The following is a 16,966-nucleotide window of genomic DNA, read 5'->3' as shown; positions in this document are numbered from 1 at the left end:
AGTGATAACATTTATGGTGCTTCTTTTTGTTAAATTTGAAACAGATTGACACTGAAAATAATTCATACATTTGAATTGACGTCACAGATCAAACAAATATTAGGGTTGTAGATTGTCATGTTTTATTGTGTAAATACAGTGAATGTACAAGGCAAGTAACAGACATTCCACAGCCATAAATTTGAAATGTAAACAGGTATTAAATGAGGAATATCACTGGTACTAAGACTTTTTGTCTTTTTAGGTTTTTGTTTTTTAGTTCTATTAATTTGAGAGAACCCAAATCTGAACCAAACAGTAAATGAAAAATACCAAAAACATTGTCTGTGGAAAATCCAGTGCAAAGATCTTAACACCTTGGCATTATATAATTTTTTTTAATTAACATAGCAAGTAAAGTGCTTGGATGAAAGGTGAAAATCGCTATCACCTATTCCAATGAGATCCAAAATACTGATTTTAACAATCCAAACTGAATGCAGGGACAGTTCACCCTTACTGTACTGAACGGCTATGTAATTCAGCTGGAAATTGTTTGTGGATTTCTGTATTTAATGGCCAGAGATCCAATGAAGGACAACCCAAATGCCCTTTTACTAAAGAAGGCACATGATCGGTATGATTCAATTGATTTCCTTCTAAGTTGTTCATACGACTCTGAGGTATTTGTTACATAGTGTAACTTTAAAGCTTACTTGTATAAACTTTATTTTATTTTAAAAAAACCCTACAAAATCAATCACCTTGTTTTGTCCATGCACAAAGATTCTTATATTACAAGAGAACGTGAGGCACTCTTGGATAGAACAGCCTATAAAATAATGCCCCTTTTTTAAACATCTAAAACAATCGCTTGTTTATAAATAGACATATTAAAAACAAAATCATTTTAACATAGTACAATTTGCAGTTTTGCAGTTCAGCCTTTGGCCACGCAAACAATTATGATTCTTCAGCATGTGATTCCTAGTCTTCTAGTCTTAAGAAAGAGTACAAAGACACTGACCCTGAATTATTAATCATTGGCATTTTTCCATCTGCCCTATTATCTCACACAATGAAAATTAATCTCTGTCAACGACTGCGCAAAATACAGTCCATGCAGTCTATACCAGAAATTATGGCTTCAAGTTTAACACTGTGACTGACACGGTTGGAATTCGACCATGCTAGAAACACGAGGGAAGTCTTTTCAATTTCTTTTGCATTGACTTGCATTGAGTGTCTCGTCTGCAGTGTCTGCCTCTCAGCTGACCGGTGAAGACGTTTCTTCAGACAGAGGTCAGAACAGCAGACTGCAGCTCAAAGGCCACAAAAACATTGTGAAACATGTGGAATCCACTGGCTCCAGTTAGCATGTAGTGTAAAGAGAGACTCCGGCTCAGACAAAGCTTTCCATTGGCTTCTCCATGTTCTCTTTAGTAGACAGAGGGCTCAGGAGGGCCATGTTGACCCCTGTCTCTTTACGACGAATGGAGCTGTCTGAGTGGTCGTCACTTTGGTCCTTGGCAAAGTTGACAAATACCTGTATATTGAGGAGAAGAGTGCTGAGTAATCACATCATGAGAAAAATACACTATACTAGTTCATAATATTTAAAGAGGACCTATTATGCTTTTTTACATTTTCAACTTTCTTTAGTGTGTAATGTTGCTGTTTGAGCATGAAAAAGTCATGAAATGTCGCTCCAAATGATTTTCTCTAGATCAGTAAGCACTGTTTCTAAACTCCCTGAAACGAATGATTGATTGATTCAACAAACACGTCACAATATTTAAATAATTCATGCCCAAGGCATATAAAAAAATAAGGGGGCAAGGTCTGGTTGAGTTGAGGAACAACATCACTTTTTTTTGCAGAAGGGACAGTTATTTCTGTATTCTGGTGGTTAGGTGCAGAGCGATTCAAAATAAATTGTAAAATGAATTACATTTCAATGTTTTTCTCCCTCGACATTTATATTTAGAGATCACGTTGACGTATTGAGTTCCCTTCAATTTATTTCTTAAATTTCTTTTTACTTGGTCTTAAAAGGTCTTTAAAAAGTCTTACATTTATCTACATATAACATGCAGAAACCCTGTGTTTTTTTTGTTGCATGAAAACCTATTCTAATGCCCCGAAAACTAAATTCAAGAATTTCTAGAAGAGCATAATATTGCCTCTTTAACGACAAAAAAATGAAACGTGAAATAAAAATGATTGACTTTATAAATAAATGTTCTTGCTTATATTGTGCACATTGTGTCTGTGTATGTCACAGTAAAGTTTATTTTTAATCAAAATGTAATTCTTTACTTTTCTGTCAAAAAATAATATTATATCAGGCAGCGCACATTGATTGCACCAATAATGTCATAACACACTTTTCACAATCCAACTCCCCTACATTATTTACTGCTAAATATTCTCTTTCCATCTTCCAGTGAAATGAATGCCATGTGTTAACCATTGACTGTTTTTTAACTTCCTTTTTATCTTCACTCCACTACATACACAAAATGTGCCTGTGATGTTTGTCGGTTGGAAATGCCCTCTCACCTGGTCCAGTGTGGTCTGGGACACAGAGTAGTCCTCTATCCTGAGAAACTCTTTGTTCTTGGCGAGAATGCTGAAGATGTGAGAGAGGGAGGTGAGGGAGGAGGGAAGCTGGTATTGTAGCATGTTTCTGTGTTTCTCTTTCAGTGTGCTTCCCGGCAGCTCGCTCTCAATGAACTTCATCACCGGCTGCAGGTCAGGATCTGGCCCCGCAACCCTCAGAATGATGGTGTACCCATCGCCAAATCTGGAGGAAAATGAGCAAGTGATATGTATCAAATCTAGAAATGTCTAGAAACTAATGTTTGTTTTATTCTTAATGTTCTTTATTTCAGTCATTATTTTTGCGGTTCTGCTTGACACTGCTAGTGTGCAGAAATGAGACACTGTACCTTTAAGTAATTACTTAGCGATTTGTATATATTAAGTAACTTGTTTCAGTTCTCTGATTGGTGGAGATTTCTTTGCAGAATCATGGGTAATGTAGTTTTTCTCTAGGAATTCCACTGTTAAGCACGATTATTTAAAAAACATAGTTGGAATAATGTGGACCGATGGCTTTAAACAAAGCATTGATTAACTACCTCGTAGTTCACAGTAGGTTTGTCTTTTATGGTTTTTAAGTTATCTTTAAAAATCAATTCCCCAGTGAAGAAATAGAATTGATTTTTACTTGTGGAACCTGACCTTTGCACTCTGTATTATTGGTGATTTTACCTGTTCTTCAGGTGCTGGACACTACCCAGACAGCGGAACCTGCCGTTCACCATGATGGCCATCCTGGTGCACAGCGCTTCACATTCTTCCATGCTAGGAGTGGACATGACACAGGTTAGTATGGAAGAAAATCTATGAAATACTGCCTCCTAGTGATAGGTGGAAGTCTAACCTAAGCATGAATCTAAGCCAAACTAAGTAGACATTCAAATGAACACATTTTAGTTGAAAACAAAAAGTATCAGCCCTGCTGTCTAGCAACATCTCACTTTGTGTTCTTGTTTAGAACAGGAGTTTTCTAGTAATCTTAGACTTTCAATGGAGGGACAGAAATCTCTATTCACCCAAAACTCTGACATAGGTTCAAAACCTTAATAAAGAGATCATAAAAGAAATTCAGTTAATCGAGTGATTTAATCAAAATCTTCCAAAGATCACACAATCCTTTATATGATGAACATTTAATGTAGGCTTTATTTCACATCTAAACATTGATCAGCAAACATACATGGAGCACTCAAATTTTTTAAACAGATGTTCTATGTATGTTCGCTGATCAATGTTTATTATGTATAGTTCAGACCGTCAGAGTTTTGGGTGAATAGACTTTCTATGGAGGGACAGAAAGCTCTCAGATTTCATTAAAAATATCTTCATTTGTGTTCCTAAGATGAAAGAAAGTCTTATGAGTTTGGAACCGCATGAGGGTGAGTTATTAATGACAGAATGATAATGTTTGGGTGAACTATTCATTTTAATAGAACTATTCATCTATTAGTCCACTGTTAGTGTTCAGTTTAAGAGCATAACGGTTGATGTTATAAGGAAAATTCTGATAAATGCACCTGTGAGAGGTAAGCACAACAGAGCGTCCCTCTTTGATGACGCTGTGGATGCAGTTCCACAGTGCTCGTCGTGCTTTCGGGTCCATTCCTGTGGTGGGCTCGTCCTGTAATCAAAAGCACAGTCACACTCAGATTTGCCCACAGGTTCAACAGGAAACACACACTGAACAGTGACATAAGCAGGAAGAAGGATAATATTCAGTATAATACTCTGTAATATTATTGATTTAGCTGCACTGGCACTATTGGATCAGAACTAAATTGAGCTGAATGATGACACTAATGTCTTCTGCATAGCTAATTACAGCTGAATTGAACTGATTGGCAAATTTTGCATTTTTGAAATTCGACACTGTTATTGAACTGAATTGAATCAACATTGAACAGACTCAAAGTGAATAACACTATTGTCGCTAGAGCCGCTAGCTCAATTGAACTTGTTTCATGATTGATGTACTTTACACAGTACTGAAAACTGAACTGAACCAACACTGAACTGACTTGAGCTGAATAATGACCCGGTTGTCATTTCAGAGCTGATTTACAGCAGATTTTGAATTCCATCATTTATTCTGTTATTTTCTACTGTGAAGCTGCTTTAAATCAATCTGTATTGTTTAAAGCGCTTTATAAATAAATAAAGATTACTTGATGTGTATTGCACACTCAAGTGAACCAAAACGCGCCTGTTCTTATGTGATCTTTGTGTAATCAACCCCTTTATGAAGCCTCTCTGAAGGCAAAGGCAAAAGAGTTCAGGGTAATTTAGCTCTAGGGGTGTTATAATCCTGAACTCCTTATACAACCAGAGCAAGAAAACCAGCTGAGAGAATAATCAAACAGTGGTCATATGATCCTGACTTATGTTGTTTTTGTTGATCAGTTTGCAGATATTCACCCAAGGAGGCACAAGACTTAGAGCCAGTTATGTAAGTGTCTTTGTGTGTAAATGTGTGTGTGTGTTTGAGGAAATGCACATACCAGGAAGACCACTGGAGGGGCTCCAATGAGTGATATGGCGGTGGAGAGTTTGCGCATGTTGCCACCGCTGTAGCTCCCTGCATTTTTGTCCACGTACTTCACTAGACCCAGTTTACGGATTCCCCACTCTGCCACCTGCCAAAGGTACAATACATCAGTAAAACAAATGACACTTTAATAGTTCCTATTAGAGTTCAAAACATGTGTATATATATTGAGGTAAATCTAACCTCATCATATTATATAATATGATAGTAAACAAAAAGTTTTTATTCTAAATGGTGATTTATCATTAATATAGTACAGTATTTTTTTTTCCTTTTTCATGTTTTTTTTAAATCAGCATAAATTTAAGACAGTATAAATACTCTTTTTATGCACAATAATGCGAAATGTGCTTAATTGTCATGCCAAAATGCAAAAAAAAAAAAGACGTTTTTTTTTCTTCTACATTTTCTTAATGCAAATAAATATAAATATTTGTGTTGTAATTCACTTTCTTTTCAGTGGAGATTATTACTGTAATATAGTATTTCTTAAAAATGCTTATATTTTTGCTTATGTTTCTTTTTTTAAATGAGCATATACTGAAGGCTGTATAAATACTTTTAAAAAGTTTTTGCATTTTGGTAATGAAAAGAAAAAACTTAATTGGCATGTCAAATTTAGGTATTGGGAGGGTGGAGGTGAAATATGGCCCGGGTGTGTGAGATTCACCATAAAGGTCTAATTCCATGAAATGATATAAAAAAAATGTAAATACTTATTTAAATATGTGTGTTAGTTTATAAGCTCTGCCCACCTCACAGACTTCATTCTCAGGCACACCGCGCAGGATAGCGTAGAATTCCAGGTGTTCCCGTCCTGTCAGCAGATCATTGATGGCGTCAAATTGAGGGCAGTAGCCCATGTTCTGATGTACTTCATCTATTTCTCTGAGAATACTGAGACAAGAAAAAGCAGCGTCATCAAAAACAAGCAACCACAGAAGTATATATAGACTAAGCTGTAATGAGGAAGTAGCGTCTGTTCTCATCACTACATTATTTGAATGTCTGTACTCTCTACCTTTTTCCAGCTAAGAATGCTTCTCCTTTGGTGACCACAGAGTCTCCGGTCAGCATTTTAAAAGTACTGGTCTTTCCAGCTCCGTTGACACCAAGCAGACCAAAACACTGAAAGTAGAACAAAACAGACATCAGTTTATGGTCGTACAGTTGCTGTGAATAAGAGTGACTCGTTTGGATGAGGCTGATCATGAGGCATCTGTCATGAATTACCTCTCCTGGAGGAATTCCCACACATAGACGATCGACAGCGGGCTTCTGTTTCCGCTTGTACACCTGGAAAAGAAAAGATGACATTGATGAGGGCACCATTTATTACACATAATTTTAAGTACTAAAATTGATGTCTGTGATCATTAGCTGAGGTTTTCTGCTGACCTTAGTGAGTTGTCGGAGTTCAAGAATGTCTCCTTGTTTAGTTCCATTCATGATCCTCTGCCTCTCTCTGGCCACATCTTCATCTTCCTCTCCAATCGGACTCAACTTAGCACTTAGAGACCTACAGAAAATAGACAACCCATCACTTTAGATCTTCTAAAATGATAAAACTATGTTCAACCATAATTTCATTAGCAATTCATGAAAATGCTATTTGTTTCTTTCAGAATATCATGTTGTGATGATGCTTACTTGGGTTTAAAGAAGAAACGATACTGGATAAGGACTGTTATGGTGAAAAAGACTGCTCCTTCCACAGCCATAGCAAAAAGATTCTTGCCTACCATGTCCCATTCCAGTGGAGAACGGAAACGGTTCTCACCTAATGCAAGGAAAGAGAGCATTCAGCATCTATAACAATTACCCTTGCAGTAGTTACAGTTAAAGGTGCAGCAAGAGATTTCTGAGAAACGCTGTTGGAAGTGGACCGGACCGAGCAGCACAACACACTTGTAGCCAATCGGCAGTAGGGGCGTGTCCAATCATGATGGGGAAGGAGAGAGAGTGAGCAAGAGGGAGATTTGAACTGAAGAAAGAGAGATGGCTGAGAGACATTACAAAAGCGAAGAGGTCAGAGGAATATAACTGGACAAAGAAGGGTTATGATCAGGCAAGAGCTTTAGGACCTGCGTTAATATTAGAAAAGCTAAGGCCTGACGGATGCAGAGGTTGCGTTGTTTCTGTTCCATATACGAGTAACGTCATTTTTTCAGAAACGTTTGTTTCACAGAACCAAGATATGGTGTTGTTGTAATGTTAGCTGTAGTAACAGGACAGTTTTGAGTGTCATTGTTGGTCTGGAGCTGGTGTGCTGCTGGCAACTAACAACCAACTCTTGCTTGTAGATACTCTTGTGTACTATATGTTAATTTTTAGCTTTTTTTGCCTTGTCGTTTGTTTGTCAACTTCACTTTATTTTTTTCACAAAGCATTATTTTCCTTCGCTTCAGCTATGATAAAGAGACATCCACTATAATTGCATGTTTGTGCATTTTGGGGGCGGAGCAAAGAAGCGAGGGGTGTGTTTGTTTGGATTGGTGTTTTGGATTGTTTGCGTTTGTTTGTGTTTCTCAGAAATCGCTTACTACATCTTTAATACACAGACCAGAGAACTCATATACTTGTCTTTTATCAAGTTTATGAGGTCAGACTATAAACTTCATTGATCTAATTCTCGTAATCTGTCTGCAAAATTGTTTTTTTTAAAGTGGAGCAAGCTAATCTTACCAAATCTCTCCATAGCGTCAGCCATGGCCTGATTCTTCACCATGTCGATGAGACCTCGACCCAGGCAGAAGTGTGGGAAGATGAGCAAAACGTTCTTCAGGATGTCATTGATGCCACCAATCTCCTGCAGAAGAGGATGAGAGGTGTCAGAATTACTTGTGCTTGTGAATTACCCCTCAGCAACACAAATAGCAGGACTGCATTAGGATGAAACCAAAAAAGTAATTTCTCACATTGTTTCCAAATAACTCCATGACAAATGTGGAGACGCTCCCATTGATCCCAATAAGGATGTTTACGCTAGTGAGAACCACATAAGCAGTGCTGGGGATTTTGAAGAGGAAAGAAGCCGGGTACATGAGAGGAGTGATGGACCATCTGAGGAGAGACAAGAATAATTATTTATCATCAGGGAAAATGCTATGCACATTGGCAGTGTATTCTGACCTCATGTCAGGCCCTAATCAGTCTATCTTAGCGACAGATTTTGCAAAAACAAACACCACTCACATAACTAATTGTACATCATAATGTTTTATTTTTCTGTTTTTTATTACATTTCTTCAGAAAATATACCTAACATAATTTCGTTTTACCCCCCCCCCAATGTTTTTCAAAAAAGTACTTACATTAACTTTTTTTTTTATTCTTTCACATTTTCATCAGATTTTGTATTACATTTATTTCTTGTTTGAAATTTTAAGTTTATAATCCATTTTTTCCTATTTTTATTTCACATTTTCTTCTAAAAACATACTTTATAATTTCTATGATGAATGTAGTTCATAGTCTGGTTTTTCCATTTCTATTTATGTGTTATTATCAGTATACCAATAAATTATCGCCTTATTGAGGTAATTAAATTAGTTTCATATGAATGTCTTTATCTGTCTTACCCATATAGAAGCAAAAGAAGAGCAAGAACAGGCAAGTTGGTGGCGGAGACGTAGGCTTTTTGTTGGAAGCACACAAAGATCAGGATCACCAGAGTAGCAGGAACGACATAATTGCACTATACCAGAAAGCAGACAAAAATAAGATAAGAGTCAGCAGCCAAGTAGGTGAATACATTAAGGGATATGAAAGCAAAACCAGACACTCACCATATCCCAAAGAAAGTTGGCCAGCCAATAGAGGTATGGCTGAACTCCGCTGATAAACTGCATATGCTTGGCCTTATTCACTCGTTCCTGAATAAGAAAGACAACAAAGCTGGCGGGAACGAAGGACATGGCGAAGATCACACAAATGGAAACCAGCACGTCCACTGAGGTGGTCATCCTGAAATAGCATAAATCATAGTTGAGAGATTAGAAAAACATGATCGTCCTTAAGAAATGTTATTTAAATGTAATCAATGTTTCAATGCTTACAGGGCCACTTGAGAAAGCTGTTCTTTGGTCAGATTGAGCGGATGGTTGAACGCAGTGATGCCAAACTGACGGGGGTCTTTGCCAGGTGGTAAGTTGGCACGCAAGATGCCATTGTTCATTACATTGAGGAAGGATCCAATACTGTGCCAGCCCTTGTTATTGAACCATATCTGAAAATAATAACGAAACCCCAATAAAGATCACTCCAAGTAGACTTTAAATATAAAATATATTGTCTTTAATGGGTTTAAAATAGCAGTCGTCCAGCTGTCACTCACCTTGACATTATTCTTAGTGTCCAGCCCATTGATGAAGGCAGACAGGCTTTTCAAGAAACGGTCGGGAGCTGATCCGGAGTTCTAAAAGAGTAGGATAAGAAGAAATACTTCACGCACTATTCCTGAAAGCTGTTTGATTCATATCGTAAGAATCAGCTTTTTGGTTTACCTGGCCCAGCTGGAAGATCTCCCTGACTCGAGAGATGGCATCATCGATCTCCTCAGCAGGAGGAAGTACCTGAGTGCTTCTAGCGCCCAGTGAATATCCTCCATACCTGAATTCGTTCACCCAGATCTTGTTCTTTAAGCTTTGAAAGAAACCATTTGTTTACCCATTGAATGGCAGTATTGAACTATTTCAGTTCATGTAGATACAAAATCAGCCCATACCTTTTCCCAATGATCTGTGCGTAAGTCTTCACTAGATAGTCTGAGATGTTTCGTCCTGTCAGGTTCTGGAGAGTCTCAGTTTCACTGATCTTAATCTGAGGAGGTGGCAGTCCACCAGCACCGGCAGGGCATTCTGGGAGCATCTTCTTTTTGCCATTACAGCTGCACTCACAAGCTGGCGATGGGTTGTCCATGGTCCAGTTTGTCATTGTGAAAATGTCCATCAGGCTTTCTTCCACTTCTGGTGTAGACCATTCCTCATCGCCCATTGTACAGGGAGCCTCACTAAAACCATGGGAGAAACAGGCTTAGTTTTTTCCAGAGTGAAAAAAAAAAACATTAACAGTTGCAAGAAAATCTTGGTGTTTCATATACTCGAAGTTACTTACAGAATTGGTTCTCCTTCCATGCATCGTGTTCCAAAGCCAGGATCATCTAATAAGGCGTTGAGTAATTTTTGTGTGCTTATATCATGTGGAGCATCATCACTATAACAAATAATGACCGTATTTAATCAAAATGGTTCCCTGCAAGCATTTTAAATTTATGTTGAATAACACATGTTGTCCTTACGTACCTGATAAACATGATTTGTTCTTCATACATCCAGGGATTAAGAGCCAGGCTGGGATATTTTCCAAATGGTGGCACAATAAGACTGAATACTAGAGCGATGCACACAAACACAGCGGGAAGAACAATCTGCAAAGAGAATCAAAGTGAGTTGATCAAAACAGAACTTTACTGACATGGGCTGCATTTCGCACAAGCCTAAGTAGATTGTAGAAATGGAAAGTCTCTATGATCTACTTTTGGGAATCATAGAATCCATTGACACCAATAGTCTATATGATCTACTTAAGCTTATGTTGTTTTTGGGAAACGGAGCCCAGGTTTAGTTTTTTATTATATTTCCCATTCCTACCTGTCCAAAAAAGCCTTTCCTTGAGCGGCGAGCAATAAGAAATCTCTTCCATAATAATGCCACAAACTGCTGCCTCTTTAAACTCCAGCCTTTCACTTGATATGATCCTTTTCCATCAGTCACGCTGAAATAGTCTGTCTCTTTGGATTCTGGTGATCAAATATATCAACAGGAGTTGTCAACAACACATTTAAAACCAAGAATATTAAGAAGACATTTGTCTGTCTCTAATCTAATGATACAGTATATATTTTAGGGCTTTAAAGTTTACCTGGATCACCATAAGATTCGGTACAGTCAAAGTCATCGTCTTCGGTCAGGGGTTTGAGGCAGCTCTGGTGGTCACCACCAAATGCATGTTGTCTATGTCTGCGCACTGGCACAGTTCCATCTAACAAAGTTATAAATACAAGATGAGATCTTAACTGGATTTGTTTTTTTCTACTGTTTATTCAGTTTTCTAGAGAGCTAAAAATTTACCAGAGATGATTTCTGCGTCAACTCCACTGTCCTCTGCCACTTTAAGGAAAATCTATATCAAAATAGAAAGATCATTAAGAACTTGCATAATAACAGTTAACATCCTAAAGATTTTTGTTGACAGATAAAACACAAGACAAGCTACTCTGTACCTCTTCAAGTGTAGTATCTGAGACACCATAGCTCGAAATTCCAAGGTCAGCGAGCCTATCATCCAAGTCATGGAAGAGTTCAACAAAAGCACCATCTTTGGCAGACTCATACGGCAACACATATGTGATCTCATGACCGAGGTCTTCCACCATGCGAGCAGCGGGAACATACTTCAGGATTAGACTGGAGATGAGGGCCACATCAACAGGAACAACAGAAGATTCGGGCCATGTTGTTCCTGCAGAACATATTGAACAGAGTAAAAACTTTAGTGAAGATTCAGTTAGAATATGATGAAATCAACAGTTATCCATCATTTTAAAGATTGAGGTCAGGTGTTGCCTTACCAATCGCTGTGGCAGCTTCGCTCTCTTGGTCGCTACCAAGACCAGCATCTGAACTGCTGACCGATGCATTGTCTTCCTAGAAAACCAATGAAACAACAGTGTTTAGCCATTAGCTTACCAACAAATCAACGTGTTCACTGATTTTTGCAACCTGAAGTGCACTTACTTTCTTAACAAAAGACACTGTGCTGCTCGAGTTCCTGCAAGAACTGAGAGAAGGTTCAGAGTTTTTCTTCACCAAGGTAAGATAGTATCCGGTTCCCAGTTGAGTCTTCAGAAACAGCGAGGAACCCACACAACAAAGCTTTCCATGGGAAATGATGGCAATACGATCGCCCAGAATGTCTGCTTCATCCATATGATGGGTAGAAAGAAGGATAGTGCGACCTGAAAAAAATACCCACAGTCTTCTATGATTAATAAATGTATTTTCTTTATATATAAATACAAAATGGACTCATGTCCAAATGCATAGGGTGGTTACCAGCACGGTACTTCAGAAGAAGGTCCCAGATGCCTCTACGAGCGTATGGATCCACACCAGCGGTAGGCTCGTCCAGAATGACAACCTTTGACCCTCCAACAAAAGCAAGGGCTACCGAGAGTTTCCTCTGCATACCACCTGAAGAACACAAAAATTGTTTGCAACAAATCAAACAACCAACATATCAAAATTTCAAAGGTCATAATGCCACACACCTGACAATCGGCTGGTCCTGGATTTGCGTTTGTGTGGAAGGCCAGTATCGGTCAGGATCTGCTCCGTCTCAGCCTTCACTTCCTCCTCAGACAGACCCTTCAGTCGAGCATAGAACCAGATGTGTTCTTCTACTGTCAACCTGAAATACCCCAGGCCAAGCAAGAGTGGATTATCATCCACAGAACTGATCTATACAACCTTGACATCAACTAATATGTGACTTTTTTCGAATTATTTTCCTTGATCGTTTCTTGTAGGTCTGAGAAAGGCACTTACATGCTGAAGAGGACATTGTGTTGTGGACACACTCCGAGGCTCCTCCTGATAGAACTCAGCTCTGAGCGAATGTCTTTGCCCATGATATACGCAGTGCCAGAGGTGGGAGGGAAAAGGCCAGTCAGGATAGACCTAAAAACATTGAAGGTGAATTGAAGGGTTAGATATTATAACCAAAAGGTAAAATAACTCTTTTCTATTTGAATATATTTTAAAATGTAAGTTATTCCTGATTTGGTGCTCAAGAAAAATGTCTTATTATTATCAATATTGAAAACAATTTGTGCTGTTTAATATTTTTGTGGAAACCATGACTTTTTTCAGGATTTTTTGAAGAATAGACAGTTAAAAAGAAGAGCATTTATTTGACATACCTTTTTTTAACATTATAAATATCTTTACTGCCACTTTTGATCAATTTCATGCATCCTTACTGAATAAAACTATTAATTTCTTTGGTTACTGACCCCAACATTTTGAACTGTAGTCTATTTAACTTTTAATAGTAAGCTCGTTGGCAATAATAATATTTTATACTAATTTCAGAATGTGAACTTACATGGTGGTAGTTTTTCCAGCTCCATTGTGACCTAGAAAGGAGGTTATCTGCCCCTCATAGAAGCCAAGTGTCAAGCCATCGACCGCTAGCTTTTTGCCGTGACGGTAGACCTTCACAAGATTCTCAATGTAAACTCCCAGTTCAAGGTGAGTTGGTTCCTCTTCAATGCAAACGGCTTAAAAAAAACAACACAAAACACAATTACTCTTTTTTTAGTGAATAATATGTCTAATGAACAAATTCACAGCTGCATTTAAATGCTTAATATAAAAAATAAAAGTGATGCACAATATTTATTCCCCCTATTTTTACATTTAGATGACCTTTGCCTTCATCTGACACTCACTTAGAGTTAATAACCCTATTATATTTAATCTGTAGCAAATAAATATAGATTTTTCATACTGTATAATGTACATTATGAAAATGATATTTATTTGCTATGCTGTGATGCCTAAATTCACCATTTTTACCATTTCACCAAATTTACCATTTAAAACTATGATTATGTCTAGTATTTTTTATCTTTTTTGTTGTTGACAAAATTAAATAGATTTTTATTATTTATGAGTAATCATTCATAACATGAAACTTCTCATCAGTTTCTCATTTTGGCCAGAAATCTAAAACACGTTAGTGATCAAAAAGGTTTCTTACCCCCAGCATTGCCCTTCTTTCCATGTATTGCAGTATTGTTTGTGTTTTTCTCTCCAAACCAGTAAGATTTAGTGAAGGGGAAGTACCACGGCCTGGGAATGCCATACTGCCCTGGGAACACGGTCTCAATGTACCAGGTCATGACCCCATACAGGAAGGCATCAAAGTACATGAGGATGAGGCAGGTGGTGAGGTTGTATTTGTCGTCTTCCAATGGGCTGGAGAAGAGGTTATTCCATTGGATGCCCACACCCTGCTCCTCAAACAGTGCAAAATACTCACAGCCAAACCCAAACGCCACTGGAGACAGTAAGCTCTGTGGAGACAACCAAATTGGACGTAAGTAGTGTTCTGTTTTTTTTTCCCTCCTGAAGTCCACTTAAATTTTTAGTCAAGGTTTCTTGCACCAAAATAACTAATTTAGTTTTACAGAATACGTTTCCACCCTCCATAATGCAGTTAAATTTTATGGGTCTGTTAGTCTGGCGTTGCAAAAATCGGACTGGTATGATTTCTGTCGGATTAAATTGTTTACATTACTTTTTAAAATATTGTTTTAGTTCAAATGAAATCATACTGTTAAAGAGGCCATATTATGCCCATTTACAAAGTCTTGATTTTGTTTTTGGGGTCTACTAGAATAGGTTTTCATGCTTGAATGTATACAACACATTACTTTTATCATATTTTACTTTGTAGCAGCACCTCTCTTCCCAGTCTGTCAGTTCCTGTCTCTATGAAGCCCCTCCTTCCAAAAAGAGCAATGTGCTCTGATTGGTCGGCTGGACCAGTGTGTCCTACAGTAAGTCACTTTAATTACAAGTAACTAGGTAACAGGATCAAACTGCCCTGGAATAACCCGGGGTTAAGTGCCTTGATCAAAGTAATCTCAGTAACTCTTCCCTGCTGGCTCACCTTTAACTGAACTCTTGTATTAGTGTCCCAGATCTTTAATCTATCACATTAATCTAGTGTAGATTCCTTGTAATCTAGTGTTAGCCTACAATGGGTTTAAAGTGCAATTTTACAGTTAAGATATTGTCATCGCCCATGTAAGTCATTTTAGATAAGGGAATCAGTATAAATGTGTTTCCTTATGCAATATACTGTACAAATAACGTAATGCACTTGGCCCAGCACAGCAACAACCGATGGCGCTACACACACACACACATTTGTAACTGTAAAGTTGAGTTATTTTCCATAGGTGGTCGTAAAACTCACAGCGATGACTTTGGCGGTGAAGCCCACGTAGTCTTGCCAAGCCACGCACAGCACATAAGGCAGGTACAGGGTGAAGTAGATAATGCCACCGCAGGCCGCTGCCAGGTTGGCACGTGCGAACGCAGTACTGATCAGGAAACACTGCATGATGGTTACCACAGCGAATGACCCGAGGAAGAGAAAGACTACGCCAGGGTCACTGTAGGGCAGGAGATTTCCCATCTGAAAAGGTAAAAGAAATCAGGTTGAGTATCTCTGGACTGAGTGGTTTGAACGTTTGTCACTAGCTATTTTGATGAATATTTCCTAAAGAATTGTACATAATGAATTATAGTTATAATAATAACAGTATATGCTATTATAGTATTTATTATTATTAATAATAATTATTATTTAGTGTTAGTAAGACATCACTGGTAAATAAGTTTATTTGTTACCATTTTCACCATTATTTTACGGTGACGTAGTTACACGTTACTACATGTACTTACTATAGTAATAACAGGAAATTATGCATAATTACAAGTTGCTAACCCTAAACCAAACCCTAACCCTTATGGTGAACTCTATGGTACATGTAGTTAATTAATATTACTCAGTACTTATTTGAGTAAGTACAATGTAACTAAGCCACCAAAAAAATGACGTGTAACCACAGATCTTAAGACAGAAGTGAGATGTAAATTCAAACTCAGAGGGAATGTGGTCCTCAGATTTTTAAGCCAAGTTGATTTTGAATACAACACCCCAAAAAATATAATGCCATCTAAGGTTAAACTTTATTTCGATGGTCCACTTAAAACATTCTACTAACTGTAAATAACTTTGCAACTACATGCCAACTAACTCTCATTAGAGTATTAGTAGACTGTTAGGTTATGGTTAGGTGTTAGGGTTCAGGTTAGTAGAATATGTTGACATGTACATAGTTTTAAAGTTACTTATAGAATGTCTGTTTTGATAGCATAAAAATAAAGTGTTAGCAGATATTAAGCAGACAGTCAATTATAGTTAGTAGAATGTCTAATGTGGACCATCGAAATAAAGTGTTACCAAATCTAAATAATCTTTGATAATTAAATTAAGTTTTTTTGTAGGGGAAAAGGAAAGGAAATAAGATCTGCAAATGTCTTTTTAGTACCTTGAGTAGAAGAACCAGCAAGCCTGCACTGACGAGAAGAGGGATGAGGCTGCTAATAAACCAGCTGAACCACAGGATTCCGTTGTCTAGTCCCATAATCCTCATGGTCTCTTTGAGTCGGGCCTCTTTCTCGTAGACGACGCCTTTGATGATGATGGCCACCGAATACATCCAGGCCAGAGTCATGAAGAGAGGCATGGAGCGGCTCATAATGCGAAGGAAACTATGAGAAATGAGAAGAATTTTCAATAATTGTTCCTGCTGTTATATAACATACTGAAAGACAACCATAAAGCAGTCAGGACAAGCATGCTGGACTAGCGCTTTGGGTTTTAGAAAAGCGCATTATAAAATGTATTATTATTATGCAATTTTTTCTGCAGGAGAAGTAGTTTAAAGATGATCCTTGATAATTTGTCATCTCTGTAATTCATCTAGGTTTATGTGTGGTGCAGTGGAATACTTACATATCATCCACATAACATGGATAAGGCATCTGCTGGATATAAACACCAGTCTTCTCTTTGGTCCCAGTAACTGCTCTGATGATGCTGTGTTCAACTACATCCTGAAGGTAAGAAAATCCTCCCCAAATATACCGCATATCCTCAAAGGGATCAGCCCTGGGACCAGGATCCCAATACCTTCCA

The 16,966-nt window shown here is 37.9% G+C and overlaps 1 protein-coding gene across 1 annotated transcript in view; it reads right to left on the bottom strand.

The window, feature by feature from the left end:
* Positions 1 to 101: 101 nt before the first annotated feature.
* The window catches only part of abca1b (ATP-binding cassette, sub-family A (ABC1), member 1B), a 36,525-nt gene continuing 19,660 nt past the window's right edge, over positions 102 to 16,966 (bottom strand). The window contains exons 14-47 of the mRNA XM_079891992.1: positions 16,784 to 16,960; positions 16,317 to 16,539; positions 15,176 to 15,397; positions 13,952 to 14,267; positions 13,295 to 13,469; positions 12,736 to 12,867; positions 12,459 to 12,598; positions 12,244 to 12,381; positions 11,926 to 12,146; positions 11,760 to 11,835; positions 11,412 to 11,650; positions 11,260 to 11,311; positions 11,051 to 11,170; positions 10,780 to 10,928; positions 10,432 to 10,556; positions 10,244 to 10,342; positions 9,855 to 10,139; positions 9,634 to 9,772; positions 9,465 to 9,545; positions 9,187 to 9,356; positions 8,917 to 9,094; positions 8,710 to 8,825; positions 8,047 to 8,191; positions 7,814 to 7,937; positions 6,779 to 6,908; positions 6,527 to 6,647; positions 6,362 to 6,424; positions 6,150 to 6,256; positions 5,884 to 6,025; positions 5,082 to 5,216; positions 4,101 to 4,204; positions 3,256 to 3,348; positions 2,542 to 2,785; positions 102 to 1,525 (exon numbers count right to left, since the gene is read on the bottom strand). Coding sequence (XP_079748118.1) covers positions 1,382 to 1,525; positions 2,542 to 2,785; positions 3,256 to 3,348; positions 4,101 to 4,204; positions 5,082 to 5,216; positions 5,884 to 6,025; positions 6,150 to 6,256; positions 6,362 to 6,424; positions 6,527 to 6,647; positions 6,779 to 6,908; positions 7,814 to 7,937; positions 8,047 to 8,191; positions 8,710 to 8,825; positions 8,917 to 9,094; positions 9,187 to 9,356; positions 9,465 to 9,545; positions 9,634 to 9,772; positions 9,855 to 10,139; positions 10,244 to 10,342; positions 10,432 to 10,556; positions 10,780 to 10,928; positions 11,051 to 11,170; positions 11,260 to 11,311; positions 11,412 to 11,650; positions 11,760 to 11,835; positions 11,926 to 12,146; positions 12,244 to 12,381; positions 12,459 to 12,598; positions 12,736 to 12,867; positions 13,295 to 13,469; positions 13,952 to 14,267; positions 15,176 to 15,397; positions 16,317 to 16,539; positions 16,784 to 16,960 — 5,125 coding nt within the window. The 3' untranslated portion in view covers positions 102 to 1,381. The remainder of the gene's footprint in view (positions 1,526 to 2,541; positions 2,786 to 3,255; positions 3,349 to 4,100; positions 4,205 to 5,081; positions 5,217 to 5,883; positions 6,026 to 6,149; positions 6,257 to 6,361; positions 6,425 to 6,526; positions 6,648 to 6,778; positions 6,909 to 7,813; positions 7,938 to 8,046; positions 8,192 to 8,709; positions 8,826 to 8,916; positions 9,095 to 9,186; positions 9,357 to 9,464; positions 9,546 to 9,633; positions 9,773 to 9,854; positions 10,140 to 10,243; positions 10,343 to 10,431; positions 10,557 to 10,779; positions 10,929 to 11,050; positions 11,171 to 11,259; positions 11,312 to 11,411; positions 11,651 to 11,759; positions 11,836 to 11,925; positions 12,147 to 12,243; positions 12,382 to 12,458; positions 12,599 to 12,735; positions 12,868 to 13,294; positions 13,470 to 13,951; positions 14,268 to 15,175; positions 15,398 to 16,316; positions 16,540 to 16,783; positions 16,961 to 16,966) is intronic.

The sequence above is a fragment of the Squalius cephalus genome, assembly GCF_949319135.1.
Source record: "Squalius cephalus genome assembly, chromosome: 14".
In the NCBI taxonomy this organism is placed as follows: domain Eukaryota; kingdom Metazoa; phylum Chordata; class Actinopteri; order Cypriniformes; family Leuciscidae; genus Squalius; species Squalius cephalus.
This window is presented reverse-complemented; position numbering and strand designations above follow the sequence as displayed.